Source organism: Oncorhynchus kisutch, linkage group LG9 (genome assembly GCF_002021735.2).
Source record: "Oncorhynchus kisutch isolate 150728-3 linkage group LG9, Okis_V2, whole genome shotgun sequence".
Classification (NCBI taxonomy): Eukaryota; Metazoa; Chordata; class Actinopteri; order Salmoniformes; family Salmonidae; genus Oncorhynchus; species Oncorhynchus kisutch.
In genome coordinates this window covers 9,690,888-9,706,716 of record NC_034182.2, presented here as the reverse complement: position 1 = coordinate 9,706,716, position 15,829 = coordinate 9,690,888, and the positions used below count along the sequence as shown (strand labels likewise).

The window sequence follows — 15,829 nt, the reverse complement described above, 5'->3', positions numbered from 1 at the left end:
AGGGAGATATATATATACTGTAGCTAAGTAATAAACTCAGCAAAAAAAAGAAATGTCCTCTCACTGTCAACTGTGTTTATTTTCAGCAAACTTAACATGTGTAAATATTTGTATGAACATAACAAGATTCAACAACTGAGACATGAACTGAACAAGTTCCACAGACATGTGACTAACAGAAATTGAATAATGTGTCCCTGAACAAAGGGGGGTAACGGTCAGTATCTGGTGTGGCCACCAGCTGCGTTAAGTACTGCAGTGCATCTCCTCCTCATGGACTGCACCAGATTTGAGAGTTCTTGCTGTGAGATGTTACCCCACGCTTCCACCAAGGCACCTGCAAGTTCCCGGACATTTCTGAGGGGAATGGCCCTAGCCCACACCCTCTGATCCAACAGGTCCCAGACGTGCTCAATGGGATTGAGATCTGGGCTCTTCGCTGGCCATGGCAGAACACTGACATTTCTGTCTTGCAGGAAATCACACACAGAATGAGCAGTATGGCTGGTGGCATTGTCATGCTGGAGGGTCATGTCAGGATGAGCATGCAGGAAGGGTATCACATGAGGGAGGAGGATGTCTTCCCTGTAAGGCACAACATTGAGATTGCCTGCAATGACACCAAGCTCAGTCCGATGATGCTGTGACACACTGCCCCAGACCATGACGGACCCTCCACCTCCAAATCGATCCCGCTCCAGAGTACAGGCCTCGGTGTAACGCTCATTCCTTCGATGATAAACACAAACCCAGTCATCACCCCTGGTGAGACAAAACCGCGACTCGTCAGTGAAGAACACTTTTTGCCAGTCCTGTCTGGTCCAGCGAAGGTGGGTTTGTGCCCATAGGCGACATTGTTGCCGATGATGTCTGACCTGCTTTACAACAGGCCTACAAGCCCTCTCTCAGCTTTTTGTGGACAGTCTGAGCATTGATGGAGGAATTGTGCATACCTGGTGTAACTCGGGCAGTTATTGTTGCCATCCTGTACCTGTCCCGTAGGTGTAATGTTCGGATGTACAGATCCTGTGCAGGTGTTGTTACACGTGGTCTGCCACTGCGAGGATGATCGGCTGTCCGTCCCTTCTCCCTGTAGCGCTGTCTTAGGCGTCTCACAGTACTGACTTTGTCATTTATTGCCCCGGCCACATCTGCAGTCCTCATGCCTCCTTGCAGCATGCCTAAGGCATGTTCACGCAGATGAGCAGGAACCCTGGGCTTCTTTCTGTTGATGTTTTTCAGTCAGTAGAAAGGCCTCTTTAGTGTCCTACGTTTTCATAACTGTGACCTTAATTGCTTACCATCTATTAGCTTTTAGTGTCTTAACGATTGTTCCCCAGGTGCATGTTCATTAATTGTTTATGGTTCATTGAACAAACATGGGAAACAGTGTTTAATCCCTTTAGAATGAAGATCTGTGACGTTATTTGGATATTTATGAATTACCTTTGAAAGACAGGGTCCTGAAAAAGGGACGTTTCTTTTTTTGCTGAGTTTACTAAGTGTACGTTGTGTAGTAAGCTGTTATGTGCCTAACTCTAATAATTTGCTCCCTTTTCCCCTCATAACTTAGCCTACTGTTCTGACTTGCTGGTGCACATTTAGTCTATAGCCTGTTTTAGAAAAATGTCATAATCGAATATTGTAAGAGCTTTCATTGTCTGCTTATATGTTCCCTTTATTTACCCTACGGTTCTGACTTGGTGTACAGGGAGAATACTGTAAGAACGGCCCATGTTCTGAATTCTGTCACTGTACAATTCAAACGTGCTGAACAAATAGTTATATTGACTACATCAGTCCTAGTTCGCTCTTTAATGTCTTTATCAAAATCAAGCGTTGCCTCTTATCTGCTCGTAGTCCCTTTTTACAATAGTTTGTACATCTCAATTATCAGTAGCAACCAATTTTTTTAAAGCAAGTCAGCCATATCAGCTATGTTTTTTTAAAAGGCAGTAAATTATGCTGAATTAACTTTTTCGCTGCCAGACAAGTCTCTGCTGATAGCCAGGTGTAGTGGTGGGGTGGGGTTGGGGGGGTATTTTGCCCCACCAAGATGTACATGCTAAAATCACCACTGCCAATAGAATGTCATATTTTGGACTATGGGGGAAAGTAGATTGACATCGGCTAGTGCTTTTGCTGTTCGTTACTAATCTTATTGGCTGACGAAAAGTAAATGTGGACACTTCTAACATTTTCAATATGCGCCTCGGAATTTGATAAGAAGGACGCTGCATCCCCAATATGTCGGTCTTCACTTGTAGCCTACTTTGGTGCTGCGATGCCTGTGAGAAGGATCCGTTCACGGGCATTGACTAATAAGAATTTAGATATCTGAGAGAGCACGTGAGTGAGAGGTGCTTCGGAGTAGGCTACGGTGATTGGCAGCCGGGAGAAGGGAATTATAATTATTATATTCAGCCCAAGGGCACAACGGCCAAATTGGTCGCAAGGGATACATTTTCTTAGAGGGCATTACTGCCTAACAAGGGGGCATCGACAGCCATGGCCGCCGATGCCATCAGAGAATTTGAGCCCTGACACACAAGCACGCACAGTCTGCTGGGAGACTGAAAAGGCCCTCAGAGAAAACAACAACAGTAACTGTAAATGGCAATCTCTGTCTCTCTGTTTGGGTTGGCTTGAGTAAACAGGAAATGATTGGCTCCCTCTAATCTGATGCATTCGAGCCAATAAGAGACTAACACAATTAGGGCTCATCAAATTAAAGATCTCGACTCTTTCTTCCAGGAACCCTACCCTTTCATTCCAGTACACTCCAGTTTTTAGGCCCTGATGTAGATCAGACAAATCCATTATATGGGAGACAAGGATAACATTTTCTGTCACACACGTAGCATACCTTGGCAATGACACAGGCAGTGTCCCAATCCTGTTGAATGGCTCGATTCCTTGTCTCCTCCACAAGCAAAGGCCACCCCTGCTAATGACACAGGCATTTCCCAATACTCTTAAGCATTCCCCATTCCTTGTCTCCTCTTTCCATCATAAATATGCACACGTGCAAGGACTGAATATGACGCTTTTACGGGACACTTTTAGGACACAGTCCTAAAGACATTTACCAGGCCCATGCTATTCAGTTTCTGGGCTGGTAAAGTCATTAAGGGTGTTGCTGTTTACCTAACGACTTGCTGGGTTCTTTGATCAGGGTGACCAGAGCCCCCGTGTGGTCTACAGGCTGACCTGTCAATCATCACACTGATGGGGTGAGTGACAGCTGGGCGTTCTGACACACAAAGCCTGACCCCTGCGACCTGGCGATACTTTCCTCTTGATAGTAAACCCCAGAAGACACACACACACACACAGGGACATAACACACATACTTAGAGGCACATGCACACATAACTGTCTGCACACATACCTGTCTGCACACACACACAAACACATAAGTAATCCTTGGGACTAGTCTTACTAGTGGAGCCGTGATTTATGACCCTGAATGACAAGGGTAGTTTAAACATCTGGTCTCCTATAAGTGTCCCTCTCTATCGCTCTCTCCCCCTCTGCCTTCCAGCTGAACTAGCCACATGGTATTTCTATGCTGAGCTCCAAGGATTTTCCAGTAGCGTCCTTCACTGGGTCACTGGAATACCATTCTCATTTTCCTACTCCATACACACTCACACAGCCTGGGCCAGACAGAGGGAGAGATTACAGAAAAAGTAATAAAATAAGACAAGAAGGAAATCTTGCCTTATTCATCTGTCTTTTTCTGCAATCCATCAATCTCATTTTGTCTGACTGGGATGGGTGTGTACAGTCAAAGGCGGTGTGGGGAGAAGGGGAGCGGGGGGGGGGGGGGGGGGGGGGGTAGTGAGCCCTAAAAAGGACAGTAAAGGACAGTAAACCCAGCAGGGGGTGCAGACCAGGCTCTGTAGCTGTTAACCCTTTAACCTCTTCCCACCCACCTGCCTGGCCAGAGCAGCAGGCCTCTCTCTCACACACACACACCTCTGTTAACCCTGCTCTAATGCCTGTGTCTGTAAGTCGTGAGTGACTGGAATACGGCTGTGCGCGTGTGGGTATGCACGCAAGTCACTTGCCTGAGGACAAATAGCTAGTGAATGAAGCCATTGTGTGTATACTTCCTTTCTCCTCACTTGACGAGGTGAAGCACATGTACATGGAATAAGTGAATAATGGATTGTTTGTGTATGTGTGCAGGAACAGACTGTACCGTACAATATATTATTTATCTATCAGCTTCTACCTCTCTGGGACCCTTTCCACCCATTCCTTGCCTCTCATCCCTCTCCATGCTCCCTCCCTCCCTCTCTGCTTCCCTCTAACCATCCTTCCATCTTAACTCTAAAACCTGCTCACCTCTCTTTATCTTACCCTAATCTCTCCATCCTGCATCTCTTGATCCTTCTTCTCCTCTTTCCTCCCTCTCCTCCGACCTTTCTTCCACCTTCCCTCCCACCACTCTCGCTCACTGCTATCTTTTCTCAGTGCTAGCCGATGCTGTTGAAAAACGTTTCCCTTCACCCTCCCTCCCTCCCTCTCACCGTTGTCGTGTCTCAGGGCAGTGTTGGTCTCTGCGTATCGGGACAGGCTGACCTCGTAGCCTCGCTGCTCCAGGATCCGCTGGAACAGCTGGACCTCTGTATCCGCGGCTACGTGCTGACCCGTCAACACGATGGCCCGCGTGACCCGCCCGGCCCGGTTCTGATTGGACCCCTTGACCCGAGGAAGAGGGGGGAGAGAGGGGTGTTCAATATCGACATATAGAGAGGTCACTCCAACAACCAACAGCATTGCTGTATATTTATATACAATACAAACAAAGACCGTACAGACAGTACATGATGCCAAAAGTGACCATTTCCTGGCAGTTCATATGGAACTATTTCTCATTTTAATCCTATTTGTATTTACATTTTTTTTACCAAACCTTTATTTAACTAGGCAAGTCAGTTAAGAACAAATTCTTATTTACAATGACGGCCTACCTCGGCTAAACCCTAACTACGCTGGGCCAATTGTGTGCCACCCTATGGGACTCCCAATCACGGCCGGTTGTGATACAGCCTGGAATCGAACCAGGGTCTGTAGTGATGCCTCTAGCACGGAGATGCAGTGCCTTAGACGCTGCGCCACTCGGGATCCAGAATGTATTACCGGCACTTAAACAATGCCCCCATAAACGATTGAAAAGGGCATCAAAACAGTGAACAGAACAACCCTAGAGCACTAGGGAGTAGAGCCTGAGCCAAACAAGCTTAAACCCTTAGCGAGTGAGAGAGAAACCAGTTGTGAATGATTAGGCTGACAGAGACATATGAAAGCTATGTAGCTGCTCAGCTCGCTCTGTTTACACAACTCTGGGCTGGATAAGGATAGCAGCAGGATCAAACTGTGATGGCTGGGGCAGGGGTGAAGGTAGGGAGGGGAGGGGAGATGGAGGGTAGGAGAGAGAGAGAAAAAGTTAATCTCCTTTGGTAAAGGAGAGGGAGGGCAGTTTTTACTATATCATTTCTGAAGTAGAGGGACTTTCTTTCAGAACTGTTTGCCCCTCCCTCTCTGTTGCCTGCTCATTCATTTGTCTCTCTATCAGTCTCTCTCTTATCCCTTTCTCCTTTTCCTTTGAATCTCGCTCTCCGGTCTTTCTGTCTCTCTCGCTCTCCATTCGTCTCCCCTCTCTCTCTCTCTTACCCTTCTCCCTTTAAATCACTCTCTCCAGTCTCTCTCTCTCCATACCATTCCTCTCCAGTCTCTCTATATTCTCTCTGTCGTTCCTCTCGTTCTCCCGAGGCCTATGGTGGCGTGGCCTGTAAACGTTTCCATCTGGGAGCTGCAGGCCACATCAGGGGGAACGTCACAAGACCCCCATAACGACAACGAGTTTCTCTACCCTCCCATCTCCCTCCAACCAGCTCCACAGAATCCATTCCACCCTCTAATACACCCACAGCCCCATTCTCTCTCCACCTTTCCATCCTCTCTTCCCCCAGATACTAATCTCAAACATGCAAATATTCCACAGTGCTCATCCTGCTGCCTCCCTGCCTGCCAATCCGCCATGGCCCAGTTCAAACACAAACATCATTATTTCATTAGGAGATTGCCCAAATTGGGATCCTAGGCCTAGAACTCTTTTTGTGTTCTTTAATTTTTCTTCCTCTCCCTCGTTCCCTTTCTCCCTGAGTAATAACAAATACACTCCATCACCCCTTCCTCCTCCTCTCTTCTTCCTCCAGCAAGGAAGGAGCGAGTTTACAGTTGGCCCATAACACAGAGTGAAATATTAGAATAATATTACTTTAATAAGCGGGGAATCGAATCAAGGTGTTTATACAACAGAGGCAATCCTCTGAACAGCGCACCTTCAATATAATCCGTAGCCGAGAGGGACTCATATTAAACACACTCATAAACAGTTTATTTGGCAGAGTGAGGGAGAACCACTGCTGGGGAAATTATGTTTGTATTGATTAAACTGTTTTGGTATACACAGCACACAGCCGCGAGCTCAGGTTTACCGAGGAAATTGCTTCCACTTTTTCATTTGGTAACTGATTTGATGAGCAAAGAAGTTTGTATCAATACTGCATAATGTGTTGTGTGTTGTGTGTTGTGTTGTGAATACAGCCGATTTATGATGTATTCATGCTAAGTTTACCAATGGTTAACAAACTATTTACTAATGGTTTATAATGAGTTTACAAGCAGCCCTTAAAATTAAGAGTTCTCCATGTTTTCTAAAATGACCTCATCTGCCAGTGCTGACATCACCAACGAGAAAAAAAATACGGACCCCGCTCCTCGTCCCCATGACGACCCTGTGATGGACAGTGGAGCCCCTCTAGCTGCCAGAGGGGCAGTAGCATTGAGTATACAGTATCTGGTATGTGTTCTGCTGATACTGAATCCCAGTATCCCACATTTAGTCGTATATTAATAGACCTGCTATTGTTAACAGTCCTAGCTGACTGGGCCCGACCTATGATTCTTCCCAACAGGTCACGCTCTCTGGTCCTTCCACCCCATGGCAACCCTCTGGCCATAGCTGCGGGAAGTAGGGGTGCTGAGGGTGCTGCAGCACCCCCTGAAAAATCAGAACTTAAAAAATGTGGCACCAAAATGTACAGCAACCCCTCCCTGAAACTACTTCTAGTGGCTATGCCCCTGACACTCCCCTGGCAACCACTCTGATGCTAGCAGACACATGGTTACGGTAAACATCTTCACCTTAACCCGTCGTTCCAGTCCAGATGATGAAGACCCATACACACAGTACGTGAACATAATACCTAACCAATTGTGACACTAAACTTGACCCCAAACCACAAGACATCAACATCATCCCCCAAATACATTCCTCAATACAGTTTACTGGCTTGAATATGACGTACAGCCAAGTTCTGCCCCACATTCTCTGCCGCCCCTGCTGAAATATGAACGCAACAGAGTGATGTGATGTCACAGCAGTGTTTTTGGATGGTCACATGTGAACTGGGTGGTGCTCTGCTCTGGGTTGGTTTCCAGACACAGTTCTCTACAGTTTCTTCTACAACACACCATTTCTAAGCAAAACAAGACAGATGTATCACTTTAACCCCAACCTTCTACCACAATAGTAACTACACTGACACTGTTAGTAAATATGGGGAAAGACAGCTTTCAATGGACTGAGACAACTACAATATTTATGAGTGACTCACATGATCTCAGCAGCCAAATCAAAGTGTTTCCATACGACAGTGAAAAGTCAACCCCACATAAATCTCCCCTGGGTTCACTTCACATATCACATCCAGTGTGTGATAGTTAGCCCTCTGAGGTGGGTCTGTTAACCGTGCCCTGTATTGACCATATTTCCCTCCATCCGTGGAGAGACGGAGGAATGCAGAGGGTTAATGGGCCTTGCACTCGTTTAGAAGGAAAATACATGTGTGAAAGTTTAGCTGTCTGGGGACAGGGAGGAGAGAGAGAGGGAGAGAGGGAGAGATTGCGAATTAGGGGACAGGAGGGTGAGCCAAAAGGAGAAAGGCCTGTGTGTGAGACTGCAGGGGAGTCTAGAGAGGCCGGGGCTGGCTGTATAAGCCCTGGTTCTGGACCTGTCTATGTGTTAGTATTCATCTGGCTCTGTAGGGCCTGTTTGGTCATGCACTACCATGCTGCTTCTCTCCTTGGTTACTGGTGAAGGATCTGCCATGGAGGCTTTTCTTCTGTGCTCTACTTCTCTCTTTTATTCTCACAGTCATTCTCTCCCTGCCTCCATTTCTCATCCCTCACTCTTTTCTTCCTCCACTCCCTCTGACCCTCTCACAATATCCATCTGAGCCCTTCATCGCCCCATCTTTCTGGATCTCTTTCCCACTCTCTCCTTCCATCCCTAACCTCCTCTCTCGGTGACAGGATGTGGCTTAGTCTTACCACTGGCTCCATGGGTAGAGTTCAGTGTGTCTGAGAGGCCCAGGGTTATAAATACTCCCATCTCAGCCATGCACACAGAGACAGACAGAGAAACAGATATACAGCCCACTGGCAATGTATAGACACCCATTCCATGACTCATATCACCCAGTCACATCCAAGGCCAAACACCCATATTGAGGGGGTCTGCAAAATGCATATCGCCCTATCCCATATAAGTCGCATTCAGTACATCGAGTAAGACATCTTGTTCTAAGTTGAGAACAGTCAAAACAAAACAGAAAGTCATCAACAGGAAGGAACAAACAACAAATGTGCATTTTACATACACAAATATGTAGTTAAACATAACAGAAAGCTGCACACATCAGACAGGTGGGGAGAGCTGTCTAAAATAATCTCCAGACTTCCAAGTATTTGTCTCCATCCTTCCTCGGTACAGTAATATGGTGCAGGTACCTCCATCCTTCCTCAGTACAGTAATATGGTGCAGGTGCCTCCATCCTTCCTCAGTACAGTAATATGGTGCAGGTGCCTCCATCCTTCCTCAGTACAGTAATATGGTGCAGGTGCCTCCATCCTTCCTCAGTACAGTAATATGGTGCAGGTACCTCCATCCTTCCTCAGTACAGTAATATGGTGCAGGTGTCTCCATCCTTCCTCAGTACAGTAATATGGTGCAGGTGTCTCCATCCTTCCTCAGTACAGTAATATGGTGCAGGTGTCTCCATCCTTCCTCAGTACAGTAATATGGTGCAGGTGTCTCCATTCTTCCTCAGTACAGTAATATGGTGCAGGTGCCTCCATCCTTCCTCAGTACAGTAATATGGTGCAGGTGTCTCCATCCTTCCTCAGTACAGTAATATGGTTCAGGTGCCTCCATCCTTCCTCAGTACAGTAATATGGTGCAGGTGTCTCCATCCTTCCTCAGTACAGTAATATGGTGCCGGTATCTCCATCCTTCCTCAGTACAGTAATATGGTGGAGGTATCTCCATCCTTCCTCAGTACAGTAATATGGTGCAGGTATCTCCATCCTTCCTCAGTACAGTAATATGGTGCAGGTGTCTCCATCCTTCCTCAGTACAGTAATATGGTTCAGGTGCCTCCATCCTTCCTCAGTACAGTAATATGGTGCAGGTGTCTCCATCCTTCCTCAGTACAGTAATATGGTGCAGGTGTCTCCATCTTTCCTCAGTACAGTAATATGGTGCAGGTGTCTCCATTCTTCCTCAGTACAGTAATATGGTGCAGGTGTCTCCATTCTTCCTCAGTACAGTAATATGGTGCAGGTGTCTCCATTCTTCCTCAGTACAGTAATATGGTGCAGGTGCCTCCATCCTTCCTCAGTACAGTAATATGGTGCAGGTGTCTCCATCCTTCCTCAGTACAGTAATATGGTTCAGGTGCCTCCATCCTTCCTCAGTACAGTAATATGGTGCAGGTGTCTCCATCCTTCCTCAGTACAGTAATATGGTGCAGGTGTCTCCATCTTTCCTCAGTACAGTAAGATGGTGCAGGTGTCTCCTAGTCTTTTATCAGTATCATCAACTGAAGAGTTTCCTTCATATGCTACCACTTCTATTGCTGCTAGCAGTCCATTCAATTTAGATTACTGGTCATTTCGAAAAGGATACCAAGTAGAGGACTAATTAACAGTATTGGGACCCAGCCATTAGAGTACACCAGGGGAGGCTCCTCAGAGGAGGAAGGACCATCCTCCTCAGTGAATTTCATAAAATGTTTAATTGTTAAACACTATTATTAATTGTTAAACACTATTATTTTTAGATAAAACTATAATAAATATAATCACGTTACCAAATAATGTATTAAAACGCTATTTAGCAATGAAGGTCTACAGTAGCCTCAACAGCACTCTTTAGGATAGCACCACGGTGTAGCCGGAGGACAGCTAGCTTCTGTCCTCCTCTTGGTACATTGACTTCAATACAAAACCTTGGAAGCTCGTTCTCACCCCCTTCTATAGACTTACACAATAATTATGACAACTTCTGGAGGACGTCCTACAAACTATCAGAGCTGTTGCAACATGAACTGACATGTTGTCCACCTAATCAAAGGGTCAGATAATTAATCTAGTACTGAAAGCATAAGCTACAGCTAGCAAGCCATGCAGTATATAAAATGTGGTGAGTCGTTGACTCAAAGAGAGAGAAAGACAATTGTTGAACAGTTTTGAACAAATTCATTTCCTCCAAAATGAAGGAGAAGCAAGAGAGAAAGAGAGATTGTCATTTAAAATGTAAAAAAAAAAAATGTGGTTTCACTTACTTAGTTAGCAAATGCAGCTAGCTAGTTTAGCCAACACAAACACCTTGTTCAAATAGGGGGATGCTATGTTAGTTAGCTGGTTATGACTATTCAACACAACACTGGAACTCTTCCAAGTCAACATAAGCTTTTGGTTTTACTAATTTATTGCCATCGGGGCCTGCCGGTGTAAGTGCTAAACTGTTTACTGACTGTACACTGTAACATTACTGCATGATTGTAGCAGGTTTACTAACACGTTAGTTATATTAGCTATGTTGACTATGAAGTTAATATGGTGACACCGATGTAGGTTGTGTGTAGACGTTATCATTTGGAAAGTTTTTCTCGCCTGGTCACATACAGCTGATGTGTTGTGCATTGAAGTCCACAAGCGAAGGGACAAGGTGAGAGGAAGAGAGTGCATAGATGTGAGAAGGAAAACAACATGGCTGCTATGAATGATCAGGGGTGTATTCATTTCCTGCCGATTCTGTTGAAAATACATTTCTTAAACGGAAGCAAATGAAACCAAATGGGGATAAACATACCTGAATTTTTCCAATAGAAACTCTCATTAGCAACTGTTGGAGTAATGGTTACACACTATATCAGCTAGATGCAGGCAAGAGCGTGCAAGGCGGTATTGAATGTGTCACTGTCTGTGCACCTACGTTGTAAATAGGCTCCCTTATGATGTGTATAGGGAAATGTTAGTATCATGTAGTAGCCTAAACCTATTGCTGTTACATTGAATTGGTGAATGGAATATGAATGCAAGTCATCCCAATATGTTATAATAGAAATAAGGCCATGCTCATAAAAATAAATGTGTCCTCCCTCATCTTAAACAGCACTGACCACCACTGGAGTACACACATGGGCAGATCTACCATCCCAGCACCCTAACTGACTCCCTGACCCTACCATCCCAGCACCCTAACTGACTCCCTGACCCTACCATCCCAGCACCCTAACTGACTCCCTGACCCTACCATCCCAGCACCCTAACTGACTCCCTGACCCTACCATCCCAGCACCCTAACTGACTCCCTGACCCTACCATCCCAGAACCCTAACTGACTCCCTGACCCTACCATCCCAGCACCTTAATTGACTCCCTGACCCTACCATCCCAGCACCCTAACTGACTCCCTGACCCTACTATCCCAGCACCCTAATTGACTCCCTGACCCTACCATCCCAGCACCCTAACTGACTCCCTGACCCTACCATCCCAGCACCCTAACTGACTCCCTGACCCTACCATCCCAGCACCCTAACTGACTCCCTGACCCTACCATCCCAGAACCCTAACTGACTCCCTGACCCTACCATCCCAGCACCTTAATTGACTCCCTGACCCTACCATCCCAGCACCCTAACTGACTCCCTGACCCTACTATCCCAGCACCCTAATTGACTCCCTGACCCTACCATCCCAGCACCCTAACTGACTCCCTGACCCTACCATCCCAGCACCCTAACTGACCCTACCTCCCCAGAAACCTAACTGACTCCCTGACTCTACCTCCCCAGCACCCTAACTGTCTCCCTGACCCTACCTCCCCAGAAACCTAACTGACTCCCTGACCCTACCTCCCCAGAAACCTAACTGACTCCCTGACCCTACCTCCCCAGAAACCTAACTGACTCCCTGACCCTACCTCCCCAGAAACCTAACTGACTCCCTGACCCTACCTCCGAAGAAACCTAACTGACTCCCTGACCCTACCTCCCCAGCACCCTAACTGACTCCCTGACCCTATCCAAGATCTTCTCCCCTGCACCCTAACTGACTCCCTGACCCTATCTCCAGAGCACCCTAACTGACTCCTGACTCAGCGTCAGAGCAACAAACAAGATTCCAGATCTATCTGGCAGGGGTTCCACTCTGAACACCACGAAACATGCTCCACACATATGCGGTGAGTTTGAACGCCGCTCTGATAGGATTACCAGTGGCATTGAATCACAGCGTGTATGTGTATGCGAGTGAGGCTGTGTTCCATGCTTTTCTGATCCATGGTCCAGTCTCCTGCCTCCTGCCCTGGGACTGAATGGGTCTGTCAGGGTCTGGAAGAGACTCAAATGGGATAAAGAGCTGGAGGATCACATTCCGTAACTCTGTTCTAACACTTCCTACTGCCGGAGCCCTCATGCCGCTAGCACCTGGGAAAGCCTGGGACAGCCATACACAGGTGCTAACTGCATACACACGCACATGGACACACACTCACACATGCATTGCAAACCTTTACACAAACACCCTTGCTAAAACGCCCCCTCCCTAACAACTCTCCAGCAATTCCAATCACCATCCCGCCCCAGAAAGATACAATACTGTACACCCCATACACACAGTGTGAAGCTACTCATTATGACATGCCACAGAGGGTATCGGGCACAAACACTACAGTGGCAGGGATTTTGTAACGATGGCTCTAGACATGCCAACAAGCAACCCCCCACCCCCAGTCACACTCAATGTCAACCGTGAAAGACTCCTTTGAGTATATCATGAAAGGAGAAATAAGGGCAATGTGATGGCTCAGACTTCAAACTTCTTATTCACAATAAGTCCAACATTCAGAACTTTTAGAGTTGGGTTTCTAGAACACAGAGTTGTACTCAACAGCTAAACTGAGGCAGCGTGTTTGTGGTAGATAACAAATTCGGCTGTGACAGCTCGCTTTCTCCCTGTCAACCACAGTCACATAGTCAAGACCAACAGACTGCCTCTCCCTCTCTCTCTCTCTCTCTCTCTCAACACCATCCCTCCTCCCCCCTCTCCTTGTTTATTTATTCTCTCCCTTCCTCTCCAAGGGGCCAAGACAACCAGAGAGAAGGACAAGTATGGCCTAATAAAATAACTGTTCCAGGAACACTTTCCTAATTTAACCCACAATGGTAAAGGTTAGAAGTGGGTAAGTAGAGCTGATCTAGAATCAGTTGTTAGAGGTAGATGGTAAACAGAGAGCTGTGTAGTGACCTGAGGTACTAGCAGCTGGTCTGCGATCTATGGAAGCATTACTCTTGTCAGAATACAACACACACTTCCTGAAAGACTGAAAAGCAAACGCAGTAACAGTGGGATTACCAGAATACTCTCACAATTACAGAGCAGTCAAGCAAGGCTCTAATGGTCAAGGCATTGGCCACATTTGAGGCAGCTGGGTAATAAATACATTTAAATCCCTCATCTTCGGTTTACCTCAGATTATGTCAGATGTCATTTTATGGAGCATGAGAGCTGTAAAATTATGGTTTATCCGACTTGATTATTGGCCAAACTTTTAGGCTACATCTTCAGAAAACAATCACTTAAAATAACCCAGGAATTTAATATGCAACCTTGTTTTGAAAGGTTCATACAGGTGTCAATCATCTGTGTGGCGCGAAGAGCGCTTCTAGAGCACGTGTCAAGCTGACCAATAATGGGCATTGAGCCTCGAGCCCATAGTTCGCTCATCTAAATACCTCAACACTAACATCTATAGGAAAAAAAACGGTTCACTATTCTTAAACATTTGACGTTACTTGACAACTTAATTAAAATAGGCTAAACCAAGGAGTCAGCATCCAATAATGTTGTTGTGAGCTAAGGTTGTTGTTGCTCATTAAAGTTAATTAAACTCAGACGGTGTTTTGAGCCCAAAGACAAAACACAGGCTGCATAGAGTGCCATGTAACCATTGCACGCAACTAACGCAGCACAGTGTAAAGAAATCCTGTACCCATGTGTTTCGATTATGAAATGGCCTTATAGTCATTGTGGGATGGACTTGTATCAAAGCTGTTCCCATTGTGGGATGGATCAAAGCTTATCCTTGAATCTCCAATATTCAAGGTTCATCCCAAGTGCACGTAGGCTACCCAAAGCACAGGACAAAAATTCGACAATAGATAGCATTTAAGTGCACTTCTATCATAGGCCCACTTACATATATTTCCCTCTCCAAAGCCTCCAGGGTAGAAATTAGCCTCGCAGGGTCCTGCAGAAGTTCATCAAATACCTCCAACGCTCCAGTCATCGTTGACTTGTTGCGTTCATCAGCCGCGGCTGGGCCGCCTTTGAACCGACTCCGTGCCACCATCAGGGTCTGGTAGAAAAGACACAACGCGACCCCTAGGAGCAATAATCGTCCGGAGCAATACCTGCGGCGGAGCGTCCAGAGCCGCGGAAGAAACATTCCCGCTTCACTCCCAACTTTGCTGGCAGAAGAATAAAGGCATACCATGAGGGATGATGTTTAGCCTACTTCTTCTCCGCGTCTTACTCAGACCTCACACAACTCTGGCCGTTAGCCCCGCTGCTCTTTGTTTTTGCTATCTATAAAAACACGCACTTCAGGAATAAACCACGACCTGAAACATTGTGCTGCATGTTATCTTTTTTGAAAGATGACCTGGTTTGTATTTCAGAGTGGGTACACGGTGTCCAAGAGCCGTCGCTATGGCACATTTAAGTGTTGATTTGTGAGCTGGCACAAACAAACAAAACCTTTTCCCCAACGTTGTTATTCCGTTATTCGTGATAATGAAGTTAGAGCAAAGTGAGCCACAGTCCAACTTTCACATCCTCAAAAACCATGGAGCCCCGAGAGAGCATGGAAAAGTTTTCCCTCTCTCTTTCTTTAGGGAAGAGTGCCCCTCAGATTATTAAAAACATTCTCGTGTAGCGGAACCTCATGACTGTGGCTAGATCAGACTCTGCTCCTGCCCGCTGTCAGAAAACTGCCATTCCCATCCAGAACCAAAAGCAGGACGCAATAAAACATCAGATCAGACACAGATAGAACCAAACTGAAGGGAGAAAAATAAAGAACTTCACCAAGACTTCAGACCCTGAAATAGACTACAGACTACAAAGAGGGTTTCCACTATATCCGAGCGCTGGCCGCGCACCGGGGCGCGACTTCACCTGGTTTGGGTTAGGCTACTCTAAGAGAAAAAAAAGTAAACAGTAGCCGAACTTCCTCTCCGCGCAGACGGCTGGATTACAGTCTCACTCACAGGTCTACTGGTTCCCAAAAGTAAAACTCCCTCGGATAAAGAAAAAAATAAGAAGAGTTTATACCATAGATCCGTTTCAACTGGATAGTTGAGGAGTGTTCTTGTAAAGTAACGGTTTAGGAATTCCACGA

At 46.2% G+C, this 15,829-nt stretch overlaps 1 protein-coding gene across 1 annotated transcript in view; it reads right to left on the bottom strand.

Annotated features, from left to right (window-relative positions):
• The window catches only part of cped1 (cadherin-like and PC-esterase domain containing 1), a 74,244-nt gene extending 58,415 nt beyond the window's left edge, over nucleotides 1-15,829 (bottom strand). Inside the window, exons 1-2 of the mRNA XM_020491038.2 lie at nucleotides 14,627-15,829; nucleotides 4,539-4,710 (exon numbers count right to left, since the gene is read on the bottom strand). Of these exons, the coding sequence (XP_020346627.1) occupies nucleotides 4,539-4,710; nucleotides 14,627-14,923 (469 nt within the window). The 5' untranslated portion in view covers nucleotides 14,924-15,829. The remainder of the gene's footprint in view (nucleotides 1-4,538; nucleotides 4,711-14,626) is intronic.